This window comes from Podarcis raffonei, chromosome 14 (genome assembly GCF_027172205.1).
Source record: "Podarcis raffonei isolate rPodRaf1 chromosome 14, rPodRaf1.pri, whole genome shotgun sequence".
Taxonomy (NCBI): Eukaryota; Metazoa; Chordata; class Lepidosauria; order Squamata; family Lacertidae; genus Podarcis; species Podarcis raffonei.
The window spans coordinates 28,868,702-28,896,553 of NC_070615.1; the positions used below are offsets into that span (position 1 = coordinate 28,868,702).

At 46.1% G+C, this 27,852-nt stretch overlaps 1 protein-coding gene across 1 annotated transcript in view; it reads right to left on the reverse strand.

Moving 5' to 3' along the window:
• USP31 (ubiquitin specific peptidase 31) overlaps positions 1 to 25,191 on the reverse strand; it is a 37,625-nt gene extending 12,434 nt beyond the window's left edge. The window contains exons 1-8 of the mRNA XM_053364329.1: positions 24,243 to 25,191; positions 6,216 to 6,350; positions 5,686 to 5,774; positions 4,919 to 5,011; positions 4,010 to 4,145; positions 3,461 to 3,605; positions 2,945 to 3,131; positions 500 to 611 (exon numbers count right to left, since the gene is read on the reverse strand). Of these exons, the coding sequence (XP_053220304.1) occupies positions 500 to 611; positions 2,945 to 3,131; positions 3,461 to 3,605; positions 4,010 to 4,145; positions 4,919 to 5,011; positions 5,686 to 5,774; positions 6,216 to 6,350; positions 24,243 to 25,049 (1,704 nt within the window). The 5' untranslated portion in view covers positions 25,050 to 25,191. The remainder of the gene's footprint in view (positions 1 to 499; positions 612 to 2,944; positions 3,132 to 3,460; positions 3,606 to 4,009; positions 4,146 to 4,918; positions 5,012 to 5,685; positions 5,775 to 6,215; positions 6,351 to 24,242) is intronic.
• Between the last annotated feature and the right edge of the window lie 2,661 nt (positions 25,192 to 27,852).

The following is a 27,852-nucleotide window of genomic DNA, read 5'->3' on the forward strand; positions in this document are numbered from 1 at the left end:
CCTCTGGTTACAAAGTTGGTTGGACAGTGTTCTTGAAGCTACCCAGCATGAGTTTGACCAGACTGCAGGAGCACAGGAAGACTGGAGTGCCTGGAACAGGTGAGGCTGCAGGTCCCTTATTTTGGCTGCTGGTCCCTTATTTTCAAGGCTGCTGGTCCCTTATTTTCAAATCTGTAAGTTGACAGCTATGCTCCAGTGCAACATGGGCCAGAAGAAACATATCATCAGCCTGGCTCATCCACCCTGAGCGGGGAGTTTTCTCTTCCTCTCTTCGCTCTCCAGCAGATGGAAAGCAAGAGGAGCAGGAACTTCACAAGGCACAACCAGCTGCACTCTTGACAATGAGTTGATTGAGCAACCAGCAATGTAAGCAGCAATACTGCTATTTACTTAGCACCACAATTAGACGGGCTTTTTACAGCAGCAGCTCTCAAATGCACATACACATGCTGAAAGGCAATGCAAGGTATAAAGAGGGCCCAGTTCCAGGCAGCCTTACCTGGACACAGGCTGAGGGCCGCAGGTAATACTGCATCTTCTCCAGGATCTCCTTCTGCAGCAGGTCCCAAGGAATCGTCTTCTCCAGATGGAGCACAAAGGGCTGGCCAAATCTGCAGATAAGAGCAAGGCCATGAAGGGACCAGCAGATCTTTCTCACTCCCACCATTTTAAATTTTATTTACTTAAGGCATTTCTATGCCGCTTAATCGTTAGCATTTCTAAGCAGAGCACATAAAAAATAAACAGCAGAGAATAAAGCAATAGAAGTTCATCAAAGAATTGTATGAAGCCAAACAGAAACCTTAATAAGCCTGCTGGAATAAGAAAGTCTTTGTTCAGCAAAGAGGCTGCCTATCTAATTTCAGTTGGGAGGGAGGCTATTGCCTTTATATTTATTTGTAAACATATGGCCAAAGGAACTATGTACATTTAGCCCAGAGGAAAGGCTCATCCAGGTTTCTGAAGCTCTCTTCAAATCCCTGAAGGGCTGTCATCACACTGAGGGGGAAAATACTGGGGTTACAGCCAACATTAGGCCTACTCAGAGGAGACACAGAAAAGGCTCTGTCTTTTGTTCCCACCAATTAAGCCTCCTTTGATGGTGGGATACAAAACGGGGTCTCAAAAGATGAATTCCACCTGCAGGCAGCTTCATACAGGAGGAGGTAAATCTTTCCACTATCTCGGTCTTAAAACAGTTTAGGGCTTGAGTTTACACACATTATTGGTATACTATTCTTGTAAACAACATATCTATTAACCAAATAAAATTAACTTTGTCAAACCTTAACACAAACTGGCTTTATTTTAATCTAATTTATAGCTTTATTATAGAAGTACATGTAAAAACATAAGCTCCAAAGCCCTTAACAGAATTTGGAAATTTATTAAACACAATGGGTAGAGGGGGAAATGGATTAGTTTCTAAATTGTACTCTGTATTGCTTAATATAACTTATGTATCTATGGAACCTCTTTTAAAAATATGGAAACTAGATACTGGCACACACATTCTTCCCAAGAACTGGAATAAAATTTGGAATCACTACCCTTAAAAATCTGTTTCTAGTTTTCTTTGGGAAAACTCCTTAAAATTATTACACAGATAGTATTCCACTCCTCTGTAAATGTCAAAACGTTTTCTTCTATATCGCCTAATTGTTGAAGAGGTTGCAATAAACTGGGCTATGTATTATCATTTATGGTGGGAATGTCAGCTTGCGAAAGATTTTTGGAATTTAATTTGGATGGAAATGATAAATATTACTGAAGAAACTCTTGTCTGTTGCCTCAGATTAATTTTACGGAGTATTTTGATGATTTCAATATAGATAAATAATTGCAACTCAATGGAAAACAGCCCAGAATCTTACACTGGACACTTGGTACCATTCATTTTGGAATATAGCTATAATGGAAAAAATTACACATAATTTGAGATTTTAACAAGGCCTTTTTAAATGTTTTGACATTCCTTTATAACATATGCAGTGGAACCATCATTTTCAAGACAGCCCTCGTCACAAGCCTGGCAAATCTAGAACTGTACTTGATAATCTGATAATACTGGTAATCTTTATTTGGTTTTTGTTATTTTAACCCAGGGGTCAGCAAATTTTTTCAGCAGGGGGCTGGTCCACTGTCCCTCAGACCTTGTGGGGGGCCAGACTATATTTTTTGGGGGGTGAACTAATTCCTATGCCCCACAAATAACCCAGAGATGCACTTTAAATAAAAGCACACATTCTACTCATGTAAAAACACACTGATTCCCAGACCGTCCGCGGGCCGGATTTAGAAGGAGATTGGGCCGAATCCGGCCCCCGGGCCTTAGTTTGCCTACCCATGTTTTAACCCATGTGCAGTTTTGTTTTTCATCTTTTAATTCTCATCGGGTTAATTGTTCTCTTTGTTTTATATACATTATAAAATGAAATAAATAGATAAGTAAACTTTACACACACACACAAACAAACAAACAAAAAACACCAAACAATTTAGGGGTTTACAGGAAGGCACCTCGAACTGAGCCCAGAAAGAAACAAGACTTCAATACAATTGATGAGAGATCACTGCAATGTGGTCTAAAAAGTCTATGTTGGAGCACAATCAGACCACCAGCAGGGTGCAAGTGACACCCTTTACCCTTCTTGGCTCGCCAATGGGAACAAGGAAAATGTTTCTAGACAGACTCATAATTCAGCTGTTGATCTGACAGAGATGACTTTAATCTGATAGCCCAAAGTGAATTACAACATCAAAAACAAAAGAGATTCAACTTTTTAATTATTATGGTACTGTTTAGAAATTGATACTGTAGAAAAGAGTATTTAAAAAGCCAGGTTAAATAAGCAAAAGCCAAAATAAAACAATTGCAGAGTTCACTGCACACCTCTCAAAACCAGAACTAGAGGGGGCCTCTTGCCTGCGAGGCAACGGTTACCTCTTCCCCTGCTGTCCAGTACAAGCCCGGTTGCAAACCAACACCACCAGCTTATCGCTTGCTGCTGCCGCTGCTGCTGCCGCCACCCTGGTATTGGAGTTTTCCAGCCTCCCTTGGGTATACGGAGCTGCCCGAGGATGGTCAAGGCCATATTTCAAGTGATTCAGATTGCTGTTCACGTGGATTCCTGAAAGAGAGTGAAGAAGAGACTTAATGGTCAACATGCCGCAGAGAGGGATACAGAGGCACATCTGGTGAAGCCATCTGATGGCCAAGTCCAGATAACATGGAGGTCACCGGTAATCATTTCGTGCTCTTGGGTGGCCTTTTCTCAGCCTATGTGGAACAGAAAAAGAACAGAAGTAACACGGGGGAGTTAAGCACAACTTAACAAGGTTTTTTCTTCCCTTCCAAGAGCAGTCATGTTAAACATCTCCGGAAAGGTTGGGAGCCAAAAGAAAAACTCTTGCAGGAATCAGGCACATGCCAGACAGATGGCCCAACAGCCCAATGTACCTCTCTGGCTTAGGATCCCCTCAGGCCGGTAGATCTCTGGGGTCTCAAAGGCAAAGATGCAGTCACTCTCCTGCACTGTGTCGAGGTCATCCAAGTCAGAGAAGGAGCGGTGGAACCCATCATAGTACATCTCAGTGAGCACGATCTGCAGGAGGCCAGAATGTAATAAGTACCTGTGTTGCAGCATTGCCAAGGCCAAATAGCAAGACTCCTAAATGCTACATACACCCCCTGGATAGATCAAAATAATACAAGGTTCCAGAGACCCGTCTAGCTAGGGCTCAGGGAGAAGCTTTTCCCAGCTTCCCAAAATCCTTCCACACAGGAGTGGAAAACTGGAACCAATCACTTTGAGGGTTTCTACAATCATGAAGAAATAAAAGGGATCACTGAGACACCACCACCCTCAGCCACACATCATAAACACTGCACAGGAAGAGGTATTTGGTACATTTTTAGGTCACTGGATGCTGAACAGTGAGTGTGGTACAGTTGCAAGAATCAGCCCCAATGTCCTCAACCCTGATGTCTGGCAGGACCAACATTCACCTGTTTGGTGGGGATTTTGGTTTCCCTGGACACAGCTTCTCTCAGTCGCGCCACTGTTCCAGACAGAGGCACAGCCACCCCGATGCGCATGCAGTGGGAGCACTTCCCTCGGTACACCACTGTGATGTACAACGGCCTGCAGAGAGGACAACAAGGGCACATCTTTTTGGAGGGCAGACATTTGGGAGTTGGACGAGGAGGCAAATCTGCTGAGGTTCAGCAAGGTGGGTGGGGTGGAACAGGACTAATGCACACATGGACATTCTGGGCCCAGCTGCAGCTCACTCTCCACAGGCTGCAAGAACTTTAGCTCATTCATTCATTCATATGCCGCTTTTTCACACACACGCAAAATGATACTTAAAGCGGCTTACAACAAAGAAAACAGGAAAGCACTTCAAAACCAAAGAGTGCAAAACAATTTCATAATAACAAAGCAAAACACCACAATAGCAAATTTAATTACATACAAAAAAGAAAAACACTTTTCACTATTATAAATATAACAAGGTTATGTAAACAACATCCAGCATCCAATGGCAAAAAACAGAGTTTCACCCTGGTCACAGTCCCTCTCCTGCAGCAGATTCTTATAAAGGTTCAAGGTCAGGGGGTAGGGAAACTGGAAACACCCCTCCCTTGCTTGCTCAGCACCAAGCAGCAGATTTGCAGCATATTGCTATAGCTTGAACTCTCTCCACTTTTAAACAGTGAGGATTCCTTCCCCACCCTCACCCCCAAATTTAACTGTGGGTCCTCAAGACTATTAAAGAATCTGTGAGCTATACAGGAAATAATTTGGCCAGCTGAGCCAGAGGTTCCACATCCTTGGTGTGCAGGAAAGTGCCAATGAGTGAGCAAGGTACACTCTTCCTCCCCACTCCTTTTCCCATGGCAAGGGACACATACCGCGTGTGAGGCAGGGGGATTGGCAGAGAGATGCACAGGAACGGGTCGAAGGTATTACTCTGCTTCTGGCAATGAGGACACGTCAAGGATGACCTGCCAGATAACAAGGGAACAGAAGCCTCATTTAGGACACAGTACAGCAGCCCCCCTCTCCGTAGAAGTGATAATCAGAGGCCACCCAACTCCCAAATTCCCTTGCAACTAGAGCCTGGAAAAAACAAAGCATTCGAGCAAAATGTGACAATATGACTGGTCCTTCCATTTCCCCACCTCCACCTCTTGCAATGAGCAAGATTAAGATCTGGCTCCCATAAGGTGAATATGCTCTTCCACACAATATTAAAAAAGAAAGAAAGATGTCAGGCAGGTTTGTAGTCATGCCTTCTCTCCGACAAGCTATTCTTCCAGGTGCAGAGATTTATTCACTTTTCATTGAAGAAGCATTAAATCACATGGCAGCTGAGAAACAGATTCACCTCCTCAGCTGTTGAGAACTGGGCCCTAGAGGCCACACTGGAAAGCTGAGCCCCACACCTGCTGCCCCAAGACCTTGTTTCTCAGCCCCAAGGAAAAGCACCCAACTCACAAACCCCAGGGCAGGCAGGCTGAATCAGGGAATGAACAGATGTTCATCCCAGAAGGTGGTTATGCTCCGTGGAGAACAAAGAGGCTTCCTCCTTGTCCCAGGAGCCCTGTGACTGTTTCTGCCCCATGCAAACCAGACACAGAGCAAAGTGGTGCTGACAGCCAGGCAAGGAGCGCCATACCTGTATTGGGCCTGAAAGAGTTCCTGGACAAAAGTGCTATTGATTGGAAATGCAGGTCCTTCAATCAGCACTTCATCTTCCAAAGGCGGCTGGAAGAAAAAAAAGCATTTTGTAAGGGGGGTGTTCAGGCATGTGCTGGGGGAATCACACGCTATGGTGGGCAGAGGACAGAGCTAAGCACAGGAGGAAACAAACTATCTGCTTCTGCAAAATGCTCAGGGTGGCAACTATCTGGTTTGTGTTCGCACACCACCACAGCCAGAATTCTGTGAGCATGCACACATGCAGAAATTCTGCCCCCAAGTAAGAAACCTATGCACATCTGGAAAGAGCTGCAGAATACTTTCCACTCAGAATGCACCTAGCACAGCCCTGGGACTTCAGTGGCAAGATGGGACTCATCCAAGTATTTCTGGGCCCGTAACTCCTTCGACATCTGAGTCCTCTGGAGCAGTAGATGCACAGGCATGCAAAGTGTCAGCTGAGGACTCCCTGGGCCACTGCCAGCATGCCCTGAAGACGCGCCTCACCTTCAGAGGTCTGCCATTGTTCTTCACTATGTTGTTGAGGTCCTCGTGAACTCGGTCCAGGAGCCAGAGGAGGAACTCCTGAGCGTCGTGCTGTGAGCTCCCTCGATACTGCATGGCATTCTTGGAAACGATGCTCTGTGGAGAAGCAGCAGAGCAGCTCAGCAGCTGCACCAAACCCCTAGGAAACACCCACCCTCACAGCTCTCCGCAACGGAGCAAAAATGAATATATATGTCACCACCAGATGACACTGTTGTGTTTCAGCACAAGGAAAACTGCAGTTGGGTGAATTTTTGTCCTCTAAGACCAGCTAGCAGGGAAAGATGTTGCTCTCTGGGTCAGTAAGTTCTTCCAGAGGGAGGTGAGGCATCCCTATTAAATCCCCAGTTGTCTTCCATCCAAGACAAGAGAAACTGAGAACACAAATAGTGTTTGTTTCCTGCGGAAAGGCCAGAGTTCCACCCTCTCCAAGGGAACACAGATGCTGCTCACAGGGAAAGATAAATACATGCATCCCTTTGATCAAAGCAGATAAGAGAAGCCCAGTGTGGGGTGGGGGACTGGATCTAGCAAGGGGGTCAAATGAGACAGGTGGGGGATTTGCACTTGTCAATTGGCTGGCATCAGGTGGCTTTTTTGGTCCACAGGGGTGTGGCAAAGGCAGCACTTTGAAAGAGCTTCTGAAGAGCCAACAGACAGTTGACCTGACACCTACTGGTCTTGCTCTCATTAATGGATTACCTGAGGAAAGGCTCTTTCCCTTTTTGCAAGGCAGCAGAATACCTGTACAGTGTACACAAATAACTATGACAGCTCTTCTGGAGGAAAAAAAGCTCCCTTTATTCAAAATAGACCTAAAGCAATTTAAGTATTCCCCCCCCCAATAATTGTATGCATTGTTCTCTTTGCTTGCCCGAAGTGAAACTGGACCCATAAATCCTAGCTGGATTAGTAGTCAGCTACATAGCCTCTGCGGAACACGAAGAGAGGAAACAGTCAACAGGCAAGGCTACAATCTTGTCATTACCCATTATTACCAGAGGTTTGCATGTCTACAGCCATACTACCCTGAACACGCCTTATCTCGTCTGATCTTGGAAGCTAAGCAGGGTCAGGCCTGGTTAGTACTTGGATGGGAGAACAGAGGTTTGCAGGGGGGGAGCACAACAGGGGCAGCAAGTGGGGCAACCCTTCCCTCCAACCCCTGGCAGAGATGCTACATCTTAGCCCGGTGCCACCTAAGAAAAAGCAAACTCTGCTTTCCTGCATTAATAGTGGCTTTTTATTTATTTTTTTAAAGAGAAATTTGTTATTCATGCGACTTATTACTGGAGGCTTTTGCTACCAGTTGCCAGAATCAAATTCCTTGGTCACCTCTGGCACCTATGTTTAGAGACCCCTAGAGATAAACATCGACAGCTGCCAAGATTAAAAGCTACACCATAACTCAATGTGCTAATCTACTTTCCAGCCATGCTATCAGGAGATGGAATACCTCACATAAATTTGAGGTAATCCATCGTTCTCCATCCTCCTCCTGTACTTTCTAAAATACATGGGCTTAAGATGGTTAACACAGATCCCAAGAGATTAGCAACTCTTTGTTAGGCAGACCTGATTCCCACCAAGTCTGGAAAAGCGGCCACTTCCCTCTCCTCCCAAAGCTGATCCTCACTCTGCATTTCTCAGCAGCCTCTCATTCAGCCCTGGCCTCCATGCATGTAGGCACATGCTCCCCTTTCACACTTGGCCAGCAGTGAATTTCTCACATGGGGCACCACAAACGCAAGAGCCAGCCCCCACAGAATGGCCTGGCCATTCATAAACACAGCTGAAATCCAAAGCTCCAGACTAGGCTGCCTATGTAGTGACACAACAGCAACAAGTTGCCCAGCAAGTTGCAAGAGACATCCATTCTTCCTACTATCCACTGACCCTCTGGAAAACAGCATTTTAAAGAGTACGTGAAGTAGAAAGTTAGCTATGGGCAGCTTCACAAATTATGTGGCAAATGTATGTTTGATGCATGTAGTCCAGGGTTTTAGGTAACAAATATGTATGATGGGGGGCCTCTCTCTGACACAGACACACATGTTGCTGCTTATGGAAATGGTGTCGAGGTCGGGGTCCCCAAATGCACCTGTTTTGCACACACTGTTTTGCTGACCTGCTTACTGCAGGAAATGCAGGTGACTAACAGGGTTCCTGTTTCAACTTCAACCCACGCAGTCAATTTCCAAACCTAGAGGTGCTTCTGGACTCAAGTATGTTTCCTGAAATGTGGCCCTTTCAGGCTCTTTTAACACAAAACCAGCCCAATGAAGGCCACTTCAGGTAAATGGATATTCATGCTAATTCATGCTAAGTCTCCCTCAGCTACCAGATAGGGATAATATGTGGAGTTACCCGACCTCTAACCCACCACACAGAGAGCAGAGTCCAGCACAACACAGTAACACAAAGGCATTTCATTGGCTGCTCTGGAATTCACACTTAAGCAGTGATATGATCCTGTTCACAAGACTGAATGCAATACAAACACCGAGGCACACCCAATCAGCTGCTGGAAAAACAAGACAGGAGACAAAGGAAAAGTATTACAGTCCTGGATCATCCAGCTCAAGATAATTCCTTCCAGTGGACTAAACTCAATGGGTGGTGGGACCTGTAATCCTTAAAAAAAACAAGCCTCCCTGCCCACAACTCACAACTACAACCCCCACATAGGTTGACGATGCTTTTGTATCACATTATTAAAATTAATCTTCCTACATCACAGCCACTGCAAATCAGACACTACAATCTGGTCATGCAAGCAGAACATCTGTAATAGAAGCTGCCTGCTGCCCCACTCCCCCCAATCAGTTGAGGGCTTAGCCCCAAGACAGATCATATCCTCTTTAATGGACATTTTTCACCAGAACTGAGCCCCTTGGTAGCCATTATTCTCAACATCACTCCAAGGCTTCCCAAAACAGCTAAAGAGAAGGGGCGGTGTGCATGTCCCAGTTTATTGCAGGCTGCATGCCTTGCACATGGCCTAGCAAAGTCATAGGAATGCCCCCTCCTGGGTGACACTGCAAGAAGGATCTGGAGGTTGCAAAGGGTAGAAGGAATGGAGTGGGGGGGGGAAGGTTTTGAAGCCTTCCAAAGCGAAGCACAGAGGAAGAGTAAAAGGGGCACCTCCAGATAACCTATTTATTGGACATTCATCCTGATTTGCTTGCAGAAGATTTGCATGGAGAATAGATTATATCTAATCTGAGCATTGATTGCTCCTTGTTTGCAGTTAGTCCACAATGAGAACTCATCCTGAATTTATCCTCCTTTTCCTTGTGGGATGCATATACGTCTTTCTTCATCCTGCACTTTACAATGCATTTTCCTGCAAAAAGTCCACGGTTGTCATCTTTTTTTAAAAAAAAAAGTTAATTTGCTGCGCTTAAAACCACTTGAGTTGCACAAACCTAAATTTCCTAACATTGCCCCCCCCAAAAAATGCTAACCATCTGGAGTCACCCCAAGATTGACCCTTTCCACAGCAGTAAGGAGCATCAGCCTCAAAACATAACCTTTTTCTTTTCAGAGGTCAGCTTTACCTGTCCTGTAAGCAATAAGTCGGATACAACTAAGTTGTACTTTCTAAATTTTCCTCTGTCACCATGAGCCCTAGAAGCTTGCTATCAAAAAAAAAGGAAGCCGATATTCAGCAAGCAATTTCTCTGCTTTGCTCATGCTGTAGCACACAGCATCTAATGGGATGATACTGCTGACATCCCAGGTGCCCATAGCGAGGTGGCTGCTCAAGCCTGACTATCTAAAGAGAGAAAGAAAGAAAGTCACCAGGCAACAGGGGAAAGGAGAATGTAGTTGGAGGCCAGGGAAACAAGAGGAGCTTGGCCACTGGGATCACTGATCTCCCAATGCCTCCTGCCACTCAACCACAAACCAGGCACCTCCCAAGTGTGACAGTCAGCTCCAAAGGGGGAAAGAATTTGCCATTGCCTCTCTAGCACTAAGCACCAACATAATGAAAAGTCATCTGCAGGTGTGAATTACGAAAAAGCAGAGGATGGCTGTTGAAGGCTAAATTTAGACTTTGCTTGCAACTTTGCTGAGAACATACAATTCAATTTGTGTGTTTTTAAAAGGGTTGTTCCACATTTTTGTGCTGTTATCTATTCCAGTTCCAGAAACAAGCCAGTGACCAGATTTTAGTCAAGTATCAACTGTGCACAACTGGGAGACTAACTGCTTTAGCTGCCAAACTACCATGTGGCCAGGATAGGTGACATCAGCTATAGCTCAGAGATCCCCTCAGAGATCACAGCTCTCATTAGCAAAAGCTTTTAGGCCAGTTTGGCACAGCAACATCCAGCCACAGTTGCTGAAACGCATTGATTTCTGTTGGCCTCCTACTCTTTGGCAATCTCTGAGTTGTTCCATTTGCTTTTGGAGATACCAGTGTGCAGCGACACTCTCACAGCAAAGCTTGCTAATACCAACACAACGCTTGCTTCCCAACACTTATACCAAGTTCCTGGAGCTGTGCTGCCTAACCCACTGTGCTGAAAACGTGAGTTTATCGCCAGAGAAGACTAGATCTAAAAGCAGCTGCCTGGTCTCAAGAAGCAGCCATGACTTGATCCCAGGAGTGACCTCTTTGCAGAGGAAAGGCAAAGCACAAAGAGTACCCAGGCTGTAGTTCATTGGCTACTAGCCACAATGGCTACATTCTACCTCCACTGTCAGAGGTAATGTACCTCTGAATACCAGCTGCTGGCAATCACAGGAGGGGAGAGCTGCTCCTGGGCTCATGTAGATGGAAGTCTTCCTCCAACATTGCTCCAGCAGTTGTCTCTCTTGTTTCCTTCTTTTATTGGGACAATTAAGCTTATTTGGCTGTAAAAAGCAGGGGAGGATGCTCAGGGGCAACTGTGTCAACTGTCTGGGTCATCCCCCTCCCCCCCATTCCAGAAGTCAAGAGGATCACCTGCCAAGGAAAGCCCAGGAGCCCTATGGAAACCAAGCAGTTTGATCAGCCTCTTTTGGCAACCACACAAATTGTTCCTCTATCCCTGCAGAGATTAAGGGCCCAACCTAGACTCATTTAAATCCAGTTTCAGGCCTGCTTTTGGTTCTCAAACTGCCTGTCACACTGTTGGAAGAGGACAGAGGGTGACCAACCCTGTTAGTCCTTCTGGATCTCTCATAAGGTTTTGACCACTGTACTCTTTGGGTGGGTCTCCACATCAGAATCAGATGCCTGGTGACTGTTCTCGAGCCCCATGACATTTGCACTAAGAGGTCCTGAAGGGCTCTGTCTTGCTTCTACACACACACACCCCAGCCCAATCTTCTTCCATGTTTATGTGAAACTGTGGGGTCATCCAGGGATTGCAAAGAAGGATTTCATCAATACACAGATGACACCAAACTCTACTTCTCATTTTCATCTAAGTCAGGTAAAGCAGTGGAAATGCTGAACTGGTGTCTGACATCAGTGAGAAGCTGGGCAAAGGCCAATAAGCTGAAATTCAATCTGGACAAGATGGAGGCACCATTGGTGGGTGCTTTGTCTGCTCAGGAAGACTGTGTTTAGGCAGTTCCAGATGGGGAAACACTTCCCCTAAAGCAGGTATGAGGAACCTTGGCTACAAAATAAACAATTTCTTCATGCAACACATAGTTAAACTATGGAAGTCACTCCCACAAGAGGCAGTGATGGTGACCAAATTGGATTACTTTAAAAGAGGGTGAGACAAATTCATGGAGGAGAATAAAGCTACCAAGGGCTACTAGCCACAATGGCTCCCCCCACAGCTGGAGGCAGCCATGCTTTCAAATACAGTTGTACCTTGGTTCTCGAATGACTTTATACTTGTACATTTTGGCTCCCGAAAGCCACAAACCCAAAAGTGAGTGTTCCGGTTTGCAAACATTTTTCGGAAGCCAAACATCCAATGCAACTTCCGCAGCTGACGACTGAGTGCAGGAAGCTCCTGCAGCAAATCAGAAGCCACGCCTTGGTTTCTGAATGGTTCCAGGAGTCAAACAGACTCCTGGAACGGATTATGTTTGACAACCAAGGTACCAGTTTCTGGAAACAAGAGGGGAGAGGTCTCTTGTGCTCAGATCCTGTTTGAGGATTTACCATTGAGGCATCTGGTCTGCCACTGTGAGAAGGGGATACTAGACTAGTAGTGCATGTTTATTTTTTCAGCTTTCACGTTCCAAAAATGAGGGGTGCTAAAAAGTTATAACATCACCTGGGAATTCAAAAGCTATTTTGGTTAAATTAATACAATTTAGTTTTGCATAGTAAACAACTACAGTACATAAAATATTGACCTTTTTAATAAATTTCCAATAATTTTAGACTGGTCTTACAAGTGTGAAAAAAATGTATGTGAAATTGCATAAAAATCGAAACATCAAAACTTGACAAGCTTTTTGATATCCTCAATTGCAAGTGTAAGATTTCTCTTTGCTCTGAATTTGACTGCCCTACAGATGATGGTTGCGAAAAAGAAGCTCACGTTAACTGTACATGCCCTATGGAGATGAAGATCCATTGGAAGGAACTTGCTTTCATTAAAGGTCAGAGAGAGAATACTGGTTTGATTGGGCCACATCAGACTGTCTTGCCAGATCTGCCTGAGCATAACAGACAAGTCACAAAGCAGAAGCGGCAAGAAGATGAGAGAAGAAGACTTGCTGAATATAAGCAGTGAAGTAAGTGGGATGCTTGAATACCATGAAATGAAAAAAAATTCTCTGCTAGTGAAAATGAAGGTGCCCAAGATGGAAATGGTGGAAGTTATGAATTGACATTAAGAAAAACAAGTATGACTTGCACTTCAAATAAAAAGACAGAGTACAACACATTAGAAATACATAATGTTGCTATGTAGAGCATCAGATAGGGTGTTGGCCTTTGTGCGACAGCTGCCCTCACCACTGCCACTTTTCTGGATGCTGGCTTGATCACTGAAGACAAGAGACTTGATCACAGTAAAGTCAAGAGGGCCAAGAAAAAGTTATGAAATCCCTGGATCAGGAATCTGATTACCTTTGTCAGAAGGATGAAACTGACAGCATCTTCTTTGACGGCCAGGAAGATACAACTAAAGTTACGCTCAAAGCAGACAATTCAGATTAGCGGTTCCCAAGCATCATCTCAGAACAGAATTAATATGTGTGCAGTGAGCCAGGTGGAAGGTACCTCTACCACTTCACACTGGAAAAATGCCGGAGTTTTTGCTAATAATTTTGTAGATTTCATTAAGAAGAGCAGCATTGATAAGAGCCTGAAGGCCACTGAAGTTGATTCTACAAATCTTAAGACTGGCTTGGAGGGTAGTACCATGCATTGGGTAGAGATCAAGCTTGGTTGTAAGCTGATCGGGTTGGTTTGTGCCCTCCACACCAACAAGTTACCCCATGACAGTTGATCCAGCACTCAATGGAAAGACCTTTTCTAACAGCAAGTGGACAGGTAACATTTGACAAGATGTTAAGACACTGCTTGACATTGATTCTTCATTAACCAAAGTCACAACTGGAGAGCCTCTTCACTGACTGACAATGTCATAATGGATCTGTCTACTGATCAAGCGTTCAAGTATTGGATCACAAAGACCATAAGGACAGGAAAACTTCCCATGGATCTGGTCCTTCTTGAAACTGGTCCAGTAAGCCACTAAAGGCAAAGCCCCCAACAACTTAAGACTGATAGTGGAATACATTGTTTGCATGTACTACCCCCTGCTGGTTCAACATCAAAGTAAAACAGCCTTGGGTGGAAGGCCTACACCAAATCTTGTTTCAGCTACAACAAGTTAGGCTGCAAAGGAAGGCTGTAGTGGATGCTGTTTTGCCAACCACTCAACATTCAGCACGATATGCATTCAGCGAAATGATAATCCAGACACTCTTGTGCTCAGATGACAATGAGGAGAGGAGATCAAACTCGCAACCTTGGTGTTATCAGCACCACACCCCAACCAGCTGAGCTATCTTTCCTTGGGAGTAACTAACTCAGGGCAATCAGCTTTGAACCCTGCTTCAATTCCCCAATGCCACACTCACAAGGAATTGATACAGGGAGACTCCTCCCTGCACCACCCCAATCCTGGAGCACGGACACAGTGACCGGCATTACTTAAGTACACAGGCAAAATGGAATTTGAAGATTTTGTCACTGTATTGATTGAGTTTATGGCTTCCCTGGCAAGAATCCATCCTCAATTTTAGTCTGGCTCAACACCCCAGGAGGCTTACAACTGCAAAACAAGAGGAACCACTATGATATAAATATAAAAGATTATTAAAAAGAAGCCATCTCCCATGTAAAACACCACCACACCCCGGGTGAAAATGGCTCCCACCCTAGGGACCTCTGCTGAAGGACAGATGGCTTTTGTAAGCATGAAATCAGGCATAATAGTATAGCCATGGGCTCACTCAAGCAGGTAGAATAGCAAGCCATAATGTAGGTCAGCCGAGGAGATTTAAGGCGGCGGGTGCAGAGGGATTTTCAGAACCACCAGGCAACCTAGATATCCCCCTTCTTGTTATTTTGCTGGAAAATCCTCAGGCAGCTCTGAAAAATCCCACCCGGCCCAATTGTGGCACCCGCTGCTTAGCCACAGGGGCAGGCAGCAACTCAAGCTGGAAGGAGACTGCAAAAGGCACCACAGAGCCTCCCCTCCTGAATACACAGTAAGTGCTTGTCACCATCCCACATTTCTCAGTGAGGAAAGAGGACTGATGGGCAGAAAAAAAGCCTTGTGCTGCCACACAGCCACAAACAAGAGGGGGAAGGTAGCACTGCTCATGCAGAAAAATGCTGAGCAGTCAGAAGAGGCCGGCTGCAAGGAACAGATCTGGTAACACTCAAAGGAGAAGAAGGAAATCACAACGGGGTGCATTCACACAGGCAGTTTAACCTTAAGAACCCAACAGAAAAACTGCCTCTGTCTACCCCAACAAGCAGGAAAGGCTGTCTAGTCAAGAGATGCAAATGTTGATGGAAATCACACTGGCTCCTTGGCAATTAATTGGAACTCGGGAATAAGCACAGGCCTCGTCAAGCAGTGTCTGCCAAAAAGTGGGAATGAGCAAAGGAGAGCAAGACTAGGCCCCATTCCTAAACATGTAACATGATCAAGTCCCCTTCAGACCCTTGTACACCCCCCCCCTTCTGCTTTGTCAGCAAGGTCGCCGGATGAAGTTAACTTGCATTCTGCACATAACTCTTGCTCCACACAATGTATCTCAGGTAGTTATGGGTTTGTGTTTTTTATTTAGCTTTAAGCAGAAAGTATAACCACTAGCGTTAACTGAAGCAATCCAATAGATTTTGTATAAATTGCATGGAAAGCAGGAAATAGTGAAATACCCTAGATATCAATATCAAGTTTTTAGGGAGTCTAAGCAAACATGAATCTGGAATCCACCGCTACCACAAGTAGTTTCATGTTTATTGCACATCCCTGAAGTTGTACATTTGCCGTATCTATTAAAATAGCACCAATTCCTCTCTGTTTTTGCACTGCCTTAAAAACCATAAATACTGTGTACCGTGTGAAAGCATAAAAAGCATTTTAACTCTCAACATATCCAACCCAAGGAGGAGGGAAAGATCTACAGGCACAACTTAACTAAACCAGCCCCATCTAAGTCAGAGCAGCAGTTGCCCCCCTGCAAACTGCTCAGCAGAGCAGCAATTAGGTGTGGGTGGTCAGGAGTCAGCATTTTCTGTCTCTCCACAGAGGAAATACTTCAGCTTATGCCACCTCTTTTGCCAGCCTCATATTCACTCACTGGCAGGGCAGAGACAACATCTGAGGCAGCTTAGGATCCTGACTAAGTCCTGACCCTCCCCATGACGACCCTCAAATCCTGCCCACTTCCAAGCTAATCTAGCATAAAGTCCCAAATGCTTGTGCCTCCTCAAGGAGACTGTCAGGATCTCAAGCACCTACAGCTCTGTCTACCACATTCACTCAGGCAAGGGAGCTGCTGTCACAAGCGGAGCCTCCTTCTCAGCTTTGATGTTACTGCATTATTATTTATATCCCGCATTTTCTCCCACTTTGGGATTCAAGGCCACTTGCAACATTTAAAAACAATGTTACAAAATAGAAGCAATAAAAAAAATCCAGTTAAAAACAGTACAGTGGTACCTCAGGTTAAGTACTTCATTCGTTCCGGAGGTCTGTTCTTAACCTGAAACTGTTCTCAACCTGAAGCACCACTTTAGTTAATGGGGCCTCCTCCTGCTGCTGCTGCTGCTGCTGCACCACCGGAGCACAATTTCTGTTCTCATCCTGAAGCCAAGTTCTTAATCTGAAGCACTATTTCTGGGTTAGCGGAGTCTGTAACCTGAAGCGTCTGTAACGTGAAGCGTATGTAACCTGAGGTACCACTGTAATTAAAATACATAAGAACACAAGAGTTGCAGAGGTGGGAAGCAACAGCCCTGACAACTCTGTGGCAGTCCCTTTCCCTCTCCAACTCTGAGGAAGAGTGCAGGGAGGCTGCTGTATTCTCAGAATACCCGGAGAGCATGCCATGTAAAACCAGCAGCACACCACTGCCCCAGAGGGGGCATTCTCGGCTGACGCTTGGCCAAGATACCCAAGCTCCTTGATCAAGTGATGGCAAAACAGTAAACCCCTCTGCCTCCCTGTTTTAGCCCAGGAAAGCAGGATGAGGTACACTGGCAGCGGCACGACAAAGGTGCCCAAAAAGCAAAGGGAAGAACGACAGGGAACAACAAAGAGAGCCTCAAACTGTTAAACCACTGCAGGATCCCACATGAAGCACATGATGGCACTGTCAGTCTCCTATCATTCTGCTACAAGCCCCAAGACCAGCTCTACCATTAGGCAGAGTAGGCTGGTAGGTGCAGGCCTGCTGCTCTCAGGTGGGGTGCAGGCATGGCCAGTTCCCCTTGGGAAGCAGAATTTTTGGGGTCAACCCTGACAAGCTACACACTTCCACTGCTACCTGCCTAAAGAATGCAAAATAAACTTTACATCCTACCATAGAATATTTGCAGGAGTTTACTGAGAACCCCTGAGCCCCGGGGTGGAACTGTAGTTTTCCACTATTAATCCAGGAACTCTTACCCTGTGCATTGTTTACAGACCGTTCAAGACAGGAAAGTTGCTTTCTATTTTTTAAAAAAGGTACTTTAAAACAATAAATTACTTGCTTCGCTTGCAGTTCCCAATCTCTGCATTAACCAGTATGTTTACTGAAACATCTAAACAATAGTTTGCTAACCTGTTGGTAAGCAAAAACAATCCCATCAATCACAGAATTTGCCAACTGTTAAGCACAGTAACATGCCTGGACAATGTATACAGTTAATCCTATGAAAGCAATCAAAAGTGTACATAAAACAAAGTATGACCCAAATCAGAATCAGATTTGCCTCCTCTCTCAGCACTCGAGACAAAAATTGATGCAGGGTTTATTTATGATAATGAGCCCTTTAAGTTTCATATTTGCCTCTCCATTGGATGTGTGGTTTAAAATCCACAAGGACCTCATCCTGCATTCTGTGATCCAAATCCAGGAGGGCCACTTCTTGTCAAGCACTTAAGCTGACACTTGCAGTGGCTGTCAGGGTCTTTGGTATCCGTTTGCTCCAATCCACAGATCCGCAGATCCCCATGCAGCTAGACGCAGCGATCAAACATTTCTGAACTCTCTATTAAGCAAGATCATGAAGGGCATTTTTAGAAAGGGGTTCAACTTCAAAAGGTCTAAAAACAGGTGATGTGGTTTATTTCTTTATTTGATTCCGTTTCACAGATAGAATGATAGAACTTGCACTGGGGGGAGGGAAATCTGTATGTAGAACTTCTAAAACATAAGCCTCCTGCAACCTATGGAGGAAGACCATTCAAGAGGAACCAATGTGCTTATTACACAGAGCTACAGGAATCTCCCTCATTCTGGCATACAAAGAGGCACATATTTAGCTGCTACCGACAAATTCAGGGCAGGAATTGGAGTCTTCTCTGTATCCAACTGAAAAGACCAAGAAAATGTTTAGGTAGGCAGAATACAGCTGACTGAAACAGCTGACAAAGACAGGGAGGTTAAAGCAATCTTGTCTTGCAAAAAGGAGCCTTTTGAAACAGACTTTGACAATGACAATACAGGAAACAAAATTCTTATTCATTCAACAGCCCTACTCACTTATGAGAGGGAAGCCCATTTTACTCCTGACAACCTTGCAAAGCCACCTGGCTACAGAAAAACCAAGTGCACCCTCTTGGCTTGGCCAACTTCAACAAAGCCAGAGGAGCAGAACCAGAGTAACAATTCTATATTATGCGTGGGGAACCTTTGACCCTCCAGGTGTTGCCATCAGCTCCAACAAGCATGGACAATGGCATGCGATGATGGGAGCTGTAGTTCAGCAACATCTGGAGGGACTGACATTCCACACACCTGATAGCCATTTACGGTAGATGGGAAAAGGAAGTAACAGTAGTAAGAATTACTGTAAGCATTTTCCAGGACCATGTACTTTAGTTTTGCATTGTTCATTCAGGGACTCCATTCACTACAAAATGATAACATTCAATTAAATAATGAACCGTATTCCCAAGTCTGCTTTCTACATAGTGTTCTAGTTAGCACATCACAGTAAACCATATTTAAAACAAGCTATGGATTAGTGTGAGCAAGCGGTTGCTGGTGCATGGTTATTCAACCGCAGGCACTTCGCTCCTTCCCTGCTCCTGCCACACTGAGAAGGAAACCAGCTCAACAAGAGAGCCTTAATAGCACCTGAAAGACTAACAAATTTAATATGGCAGAGGCTTTCTAGTCCATGACATAATAAATTAGATAGACTTTACATTACTACAATACTCTCATTTTGCTCCAGCATATGACATACAGAAGCTACCCTCCTAACAGAATAAGCTATCCAGCTTTCCATACTGGGTAGAGGCACCCTGGAAATGGAAAGAGAAGCCATTTTTGGCAGCATTCTCCTGAACAGTTTAAAAGGGGCTTCCACTCCTTTGCAAGGAGGACAGCACATCCTCTCCTCCCTCCTTCTCTCAAGAGGAACAGCACAAAATGAAAAGGACATGTAGGAGACACACAGGTCTACGGTAACAAGGCCCAGTACTAAAGCCATGCTTCTAACTCTGTTTCCTGATGTACCTGCAGTTGTGTAACATATGAAGAAATATAATGTTGGTATGTGCTAAAGCCCGCCAGGCTCACCATGTAATCACTGCCGCCATTTCCTCCTCCTCCTGGTGGGGAACACTAGCAGGAGGGGGGCAGCAGCATGAGTGAGGAGGCCGGCAGGCAACGAAGTGTGGAAAGAATGTGCCTCCCAACCACAGCTAAAGCCGCCGTCTCCTGGGAAGGAAAGCACCCCACAACCAACTGCTCAAGGTGGAAGTGGCAAAATTCCACCACTACAGGCAACCAGCTTCCTCAAAAAGAGAGGAAAGCAGTGGTCGAGCATCCAGCCACTGACTGGAGCACATAACAGGGCTCAATGTGCCAATATTCTGTAGCCACAAAGACCTTGAAGAGTTTTAAAGTTCACAGTGCCATGAACCTCTTCTCATCCATCTTCTTCTTGTGTATTTGGTTCAAGCGAAGTAACTATTTCTGTGATGCAGCTTCAGCAAACCAGTGGGGACCCTGCATAAGACCTATCACCATTGATACAACAAATGCCCAGTTGAGTTTCTGACCTTGTGAACCGTATTTAATAGTTTAAAAGCTCCACTAAATATTTGAAGTTGCTACAATAAACATAAAGCAGACACCATAGAATCTATGGTAACAAAACTGCTCCAAATGAAATACTCCCTTTGCTGTCCCCCTCCAAAAACTGGAAACCCAGAATTACAGAAAATCACAGAAGAGTCACTTCAGTGCCAAGACAGCTAGCACTAGCCCACAGGCTGAGGCTGGCTTTCCTGCTGAGCTTTAATCAAGCCTTAATAAGTGCATGAACAATTGTGCTGCACAATGACCAACAAGGGTCTTTCTTTACAAGCAGATTTGATGAAGTTTCTTAAGTGTCACAAGCTGAGTCTACATTACATTTACATTTGATTTTACATTAGGGTAATCTTAAAAGGGAAATGCTTATCAAGGAAAAAATCTTATCACTTTTTTTGAAATTATTTTTATCCACCCTGGCTAGTAGCATGACTGCCATGTTTCAGCTCTTTGGAGAAAAACCAGACAGATTATTTCCCCCAAGATAAAGTAAGATCAGTTTCCTCTTTTTTCCTCTCTATTTATTCATTCATCCACTCATCCATCCTTTATGGTTAGAAACTGCCTTTCAGTTCAGTTTCCAAGAATAAATTGCTCCCCGTCTTCAGCAGGAAGAGCCTATGAAAGTAAAGCATCACATGAAGGTGAAGCCTCAGCTGGAAACAGCTGTTTCCAGAGTAGCAGCCATGCTGGTCTGCTGCAGCCAACATCCCAAACTCTTGTGGCTCCTTAAAGACCAAGCAGAAAGCCCACTTCACCAGCTTAGGCTACCATAAAAATGTTAGCCTTTAAGTTGTCACCAGGCTCTAAGCAGCAACTATCTCTTCCCCAGGCAACCTAACAACAGTCACCATTCCTGCTCAAAACACTAAGTCAAATATGGCACCATTCTAAAGCTTCAGGAAGGAACAGTTTGGATAGAAATCTGTGGGTTTCGTTTAAATCTGACCGGGATGGTTATTTCCATGCCCATCAGTTTGGAAACAAAAACAAGGTAATGGTTGGATAACTGCATTGTATTAGTTTTATAAGAATAAAGCAACAGGGCGCAATGAGCTTCCATGACCTCTGGAAAGCTGAGGACAGCTGAGCCACAGAATGTCAATGGTGTCAGCTAAAGGGAAAAGGGTCGAAGAGGGGAGGAACTGGCCAGCTTGAGCCCTTAACACAGTTTATTTAACAGCCTTCCCATTAACACAGTAGGTCCCAGAGCATCCTGGCAAGAAATATAAATAATCCCAGTGGCCAGTGGCTGATAACTGCAGCCATTCTGTAGGCAGAGTGAGCCACGTTACAATCTCCATGCTGCAACGGCTGCACCCATGAACTGCCTGGTAGGCAGCTAGGGCACACACTAAGTGGAGGAAATATTCAATGTTCAAACCTATTCAAATACATCTCCAAGTAAAAAGGTATTGACAAGTACCCTTACATGTGTACCGAGAAGTAGAGAGTAATTAATCCCTTAATAGCATGATCACTATTTTATGACATTTTGGCTGGTCTTAATAAAGGCATTGCCCACAATGAACCAATATTGCTTCCTCCTCTTTTATTAATTTCACAGTTGTTCTCCTCCCCCATAAGGGATCTGTGCAAGTATTTCGACTACTAGTGCCTAGAAAGTGCAAAAACGCTGCTTCTGTGAGTTTTAATGCTGGCAACAACAAATAAACACACTTTCTAAGGAAAAATCTGAAATACAACATGATCAAAGTTGTTTTTGAAACAATTAGAACAAATGTTAGAATAATAATTTAAGTAAGTCTCTTCCACTGGTGATCAAAATTGCTGAAACAAGACTGAATCAATTCACTCCAAAAAATGGCAAATATCACACAAACAGTTACGCCCTTTTCAAAATCTCAGCAATCCACTGAGAACATTAACACGCCTTGTTGAGCTTGAACCAGTATAGCTGCACTAGATCCACTGTTTATGGCAATTTGACTTCATAGTTTGCTAGGGACAAACCCGGACTCCCTGTTTTCTTGCACACAACAGTAGACTCTTGGCTCTTGTAAACAGCGGGTGGCCTCCTGAAACCTGGCACCCCACTTGTTTTCCAACATCATGAGATTAAAAGAGAAGCAGCTCTGCTGAAAAGTGTTCCATATTCTCCTGATCCAATCATTAAAAACAAGCAATGAACAATCTCCTCATTGTCCCAAGCACCAAATCATAAACAAACAGTACCCTGGAAGCAAGGTCCATTCTAAGCAGCCCTTGTTGAGCAGCCAGGAAGCCTCATCCATGACCAGAGGGTACAAAGTGGAAGAGCAGCCCCCCACCCTGAAAAAAAAAATCAAGAGAAAATAAATGACTAATCTGTTGACCAAGCCCAACCATTTTCCAACCCAGAACTTTGCTAACTAAGGCTGAACTCCTAACCCCACTTGACTAAGAGTAAGCCACATTGAATTAAGTAAGGTTTACTTCTGAGTAGGCATGCTTAGGACTGCTTGTCATCTACCAAAAGGGTAAATAGGAAACAAGACTAGATCAATTGTTCCTATACAATTACTTGTCTCCAATTTGAGTTAACAAGGCAGCCACCAGCTTTGCCTCAAAAAACAACAACAATTGACAACAGAACTGTGTGAAGTTGCAGTTTTTCCATCACCCAATATTAAAATGAGGCAGAGTAGGCATCACAGTCATAGGCAGGGTCTTGATATGATCAGAGTCAACTGTGAAGCATCATTGCTCAGGTGTTATTCATAAGCCAGGAGTACTGACTAGCATGTATGTCTCTTTCTCTCTGATACACACACCACACTTATCTTTCCACACAAGTTTTTGGGGATCTTGGGCATATAGTAACTCACTAGTCACATCTCTCTACACAGCAAGACCAAAGCCTGCAGAGGATGCTGTGCCCCTGGGGAAAGGTTGTAGCTAGGTGGTAGAGCATCTGGTTAGCATGCAGAAGGGTCTCTTCAGTTCAACCCCCAGCATCTCCAGGTAGGGTTGAGAACATCTCCTGCCTTAGACCCAGAAGAGCCATTGCCAGTCAGTGTAGACAATATTGAGTGAGATGAACCAATAACCTAATTCAGCGTTGGGCTGCTTCCAACGTTCCTATGCAGAGAGGGAATCAGGGCTACTATCTATGAACTACCAGAAACACGTGTGTTTAACTAAGAATCATACCAGTGCTAAATTCCTGAACATTCTGCCATGAAGAAGATAGAGCAAACTCATTCTTTGTTGCTCCATAGAGCAGGACTAGAATTGATAGGTAGAAACTGCAAGGAAGCAAATTTTGACTGAGCATTAAAAGAAATATTGCAACACAAAAGGCTGTTGGGGAGCAGCACAGGTAGTGCTGGTGGGTTCTCCTGCACTTGAGGCATTTAAGCAGTGGATGGCCACCCATATGCCAGGAATTTTCCTGAACTAAGCCAGGTGGGAGTCCAACTCTTATGATCCTAGGAAATAGACCCTCCTCTGTTCTGTCTGACAGAATTCTCTGTGCAACTCCAAACTTTATACCCTCCTATGGAAGCTGATCCAACAAGTAACATATTTAAATGATGTAAACAGAACTGTTTCTCTCATCTCACTCAATAAGAATTGCAGATAACACCTGAAGGAGATTCTAAGCAGGTATTTTCTGCCATTCTTCATTCACTGCTAGTCTTAATATGAGTCAAGACTCCACAGAGCTCACCCCTGTAACAGAAGGGAAACTACAGTTATCACAAATGGCACTCTGCATCTGCTCAGAGGTTTCCTTTCAGCCAGCCTATAGGTAGAAAGAAAAAAAATTATCTATGCCAAGTACTAATTGATAGAGGCATCTTAAGTTGCAAAAGGGGATGACTTGAACTAGGAATTACACAAAGGTATCACTTTTCCACCGCCAGATCTCAGCACCTGTACCTGTGAAGCTGGAATATACCACCTCTGGAAGCCACCACAAATCATTAACACACTGCCATCGATGCTAGTGAGGGAGCTTCATAAGAACAACCAATGCACCTCCCTGCCCCAAAGAGCTTACAGTCTAAATGTCAGGTCTAACCCAAGGGAATGACACCTTTGCCAAGAGTACCCAGGTCACAGCAGCATGCCTTCCAAGCAAGCAGGGCATCTGATGATTATTTTTAGGTGCTGCAGGTCTCGATGCACTGGCCCTGCTGCTGCTCTTGGTGCCTCTGAACAGGGGACCCTGGCCAGATTAGATGCTTCCCCTGCGGAGTGGCTGCTAGGAGCCGGCAGAGGAGCGGGAGAGCCCCTCACCTTGAACTCCCGGCTGTGCTGCGGCGTATACTCGAGCGTCCAGAGGGCCCGCACTAGGTGCGACAGCTGCTCTGTCACCTCGCCCTTGCAGTTGTCCGGGGCGGGCTCCGGCGCGCGGGCGGGGGCCACGGCTGGCACGTCCCTCTCGCCGCCGCCGCCCTCCTCTTCCTCCTCCTCCTCCTCTCCGCCGGCGCCTCTGCCTCCGTCCCCGGCTTCTGCGGCGTTGGCGGCGCGGTACTGCTCGAGGGCGAGGTACTCGGCGAAGAGCTCGGTGTTGCTGAGGCACTGCAGGATGGCGTTCATGAAGCACGTGTTGCCGTGGTTGCGCAGCCCCGCCACGCCGGGCACGGCCGGCAGCAGCAGCGACCCAGCCGAGGAGCCCGGCGGCGCAGGCGGCGGCGGCGAGATCAGCTCCTGGGTGGCGGGAGGCTGCGGAGGCGGCGGCGGCGACGGGGGAGGCGGCGGCTCGGGCTCCGGGCTGGGCTGGAAGCAGCGGCCGAGGCTGCTGCCGCCGGGGGGGTGTCCGTGGCGGGCGGTGGTGGCGGCGGGCCCGTGCTCGGTGCCCAGGTGGGAGAGCGTCGAGAGCGTCTTCAGCACGCGGCTCATGAATCCGCCCAGCGACCTGGAGGAGGAGGAGGAGCCCGAGCCCCCAGTGCCGGACCCGCCGCCGCCCACCCGGCCCCGGAAGAGCAGCCGCTTGCTAAAGGAGCGCTTCTCCTTGGCCGCCGCCGCCACCACCACCGGCGAAGCGGCGGCGGGCAGCACCGGGGCCGCCACCGCCGCAGCGCCACTCGCCCGGCCCGACATGGCGCCCTCTCCCCCCGGGCCTACCACCGCCTCATCCCCGCCGCCGCAGCCCAGCCTCCGCGCCTGGGAGCTTCACCGGCGGCACAGCCGTGCAGGAGCCGGAGCTGCTCCTCCTCCTCCTCCTCTTGCTGCTGCTGCTCAGGCTGAGGCGGCGGCGGGCGGGGCGGAGCCCGCGCGGCGAGACGGGCACGCAGGAAGCCGGCGCCGCCATGCTGGTTGCGGGCAACCGCGGGACCAGCCGGCCTACCCTTCTCGCGGCCGCCGCCATCTTTGGTCCTGGCAAAGGCCTCTTTTCCCCCTCCTCCGTTTCCCTCAGTGAAGAAGAGAGGCAAATAGCGTAAAGGGGCGGCGGCGGCTTCTTCGGCCACTCTTGCCAGCCGGGCAGCTTTCAGTGCGGCCCAGTTCCCCTCGGCGCTGGCTCGCGAAGGCCCAGGCCCGAGCCTGCTTCCTCTTGCTCGGCTTCTCGGGACTTCCCGCCAAAACTTCCGTCGCATCAGGGTGCTCACAGGGAAGCCAGGAGTTGCCATTTCTCCACAGAGACGGAATTATCGTGGCCATAAATAAATAAAGTAGCTAGCATGCAAACATTCTATCTCTCTTCTCTTTGGTCATCACTCGTAGCCGAATAAGATTGTCTTCCATAAACACGGTTTTAACAATGAGTCCGTAAGTGACTGTGGAGGCCAATTCTGATTCCACACGTCCTTCGACAGTGGGGACATTGGTTTCCAGTCGGGAGTTGAACAAGGTGAGGATTTGCCAAGCGTGCCTTCCTCTTAGCACGTTTCTCCCTTGCGTCCTGAGTTCGAGTGTCTTCAAAGCCCATGACACCTTTGGTAAAGGCTGTTCTCCAGTTGCAGTGCTCGCAGGCCAGTGTTTCCCAGTTGTCAGTGTTTATACTATATTTTTTAAGATTTGCCTTGAGACAGTCTTTAAACCTCTTTTGTTGACCACCAGCATTATGCTTTCCATTTTTAAGTTCGGAATAGAGTAGTTGCTTTGGAAGACGATCATCAGGCATCCAAACAACATGACCAGTCCAACGAAGTTGATGTTGAAGAATCATTGCTTCAGCACTTTGCTTCTTCTAGTACGCTGATATTAGTTTGCCTGTCTTCCCAAGTGACGTGTAAAATTTTTCAGAGACACCGTTGATGGAATCTTTCAAGGAGTTGGAGATGGCATTTATAAGTGGCCAATGTTTCACAAGCATATAGTAAGTTTGGCAGTACAATAGCTTTGTAAACAAACATTTTGGTTTCCCTGCGAATGTCCCAGTCCTCAAACACTCTGCACTTTATTCGGGAGAAAGTCGTACTCGCAGAGCTCAGGCGATAGTTGATTTTGACATCAATGTTGGCCCTTGTGGAAAGATAACTGCCTAGGTAGGAGAAGTGATGGACATTTTCCAACGTGACACCATCGAGTTAGATTTGTGGTGCTGCAGAGGGGTTATTTTGTGCTTGTTGGTGCATCACTTTGGTTTTTAGGATGTTGAGTGATAGGCCAAGCTTTTTGTAAGCTTCTGCAAAGATATTTAGGATGGTTTGGAGGTCACCCTCTGAGCGTGCACACACTACGTTGTCATCAGCATACTGAAGCTCTATGACGGAAGTTACAGTAACCTTACTCTTTGCTTTCAGCCTGCTCAGACTGAAGAGCTTTCCATCTGTTCAATATATGATTTCTACTGCGGTGGGGAGTTTCCCTTCGACAAAGCGTAGGATCATGGAATGAAAATAATGAATAGAGTTGGGGCAATAACACAACCCTGTTTAACACCTGATCCCACTGAGTGGTTCACTTTAAGAGCCATTGTTCTCTGTGATTGTTGCTGTCATACTAGATTGCTACACCCGCCCTTGCCCAGGGAGCTTTCCCTGAGCAAGGCGGGTGCGACCACTGCTTTTGTTGGAGGGCAGAAGCAGGTGTTCCACAGGGCCTGTCCTGCACCCCCCTGAACAGCAGCCTTCAGGTGTGCTGCTATCCTGTTGCCAGTGTTGAGTTCAAGTCCCTTCTCAATCCAGTTACCTTCTGAACTTGGGAGGGAGGTGCCATCTTGCCCTTTGCCTCCGGCAACAAAATGTCTTGGACCAGCCTCTACCAGCAAACACAGCAATCCCCACGCACACACATTTGCAGCATCGCTGGCTCCAGCAACATCAGTGCTCCTAGTTCTTCCCTATAGAGCAACACTTCCTTTACTGCAGAGCTTTCAAAACTGTTTCGCTACACGTTAGTGTGTCGGCTGCAGTGTGTAGGTGTGTTGTGCAAATGCTCCCCGTGCTCCTCCAGGGGCTGGAAAGGAGTTCATTTAGCCTTCGGTTTGCTAGTAAAACTGAATGGCTGTGTCGCAAAATGATGCACTTCTGAAAAGCATGTCACCAACATGAGAAGTTTGGAAAGCTCTGCTTTACTGCTTGAAGGTTGTCTGATGTGTTCCTGTGATGCACTGCTGTTTTGGAGATAACCTTTGGTATCTTCAGCAGAGGCTGCTGCAAGCGTATGAAGACAAGCTGCAGCTTCACCCGACCTCAGTTATGCCTTCAGTCTTTACAGATTTTGAATGTGCCCTCCTCCTGCTTTGTAACTGTAAAGGCATCAATAAACCACATGGGATCTATTGAAGCAGATGATTTGGGAGTGATCAGACTCCCACTGCTTTACAGTGTGTTATGTGGTTGGGTGACACTGCTGAAGTTATCACATATATTTATGTATCAGTCAGTGGGTGGCTGTTGTTCACAGAGTCTGGTAGAGTTTAAGGAAGGAGGTCAACAGTAGGGGGAGCCAGAGCCAATGC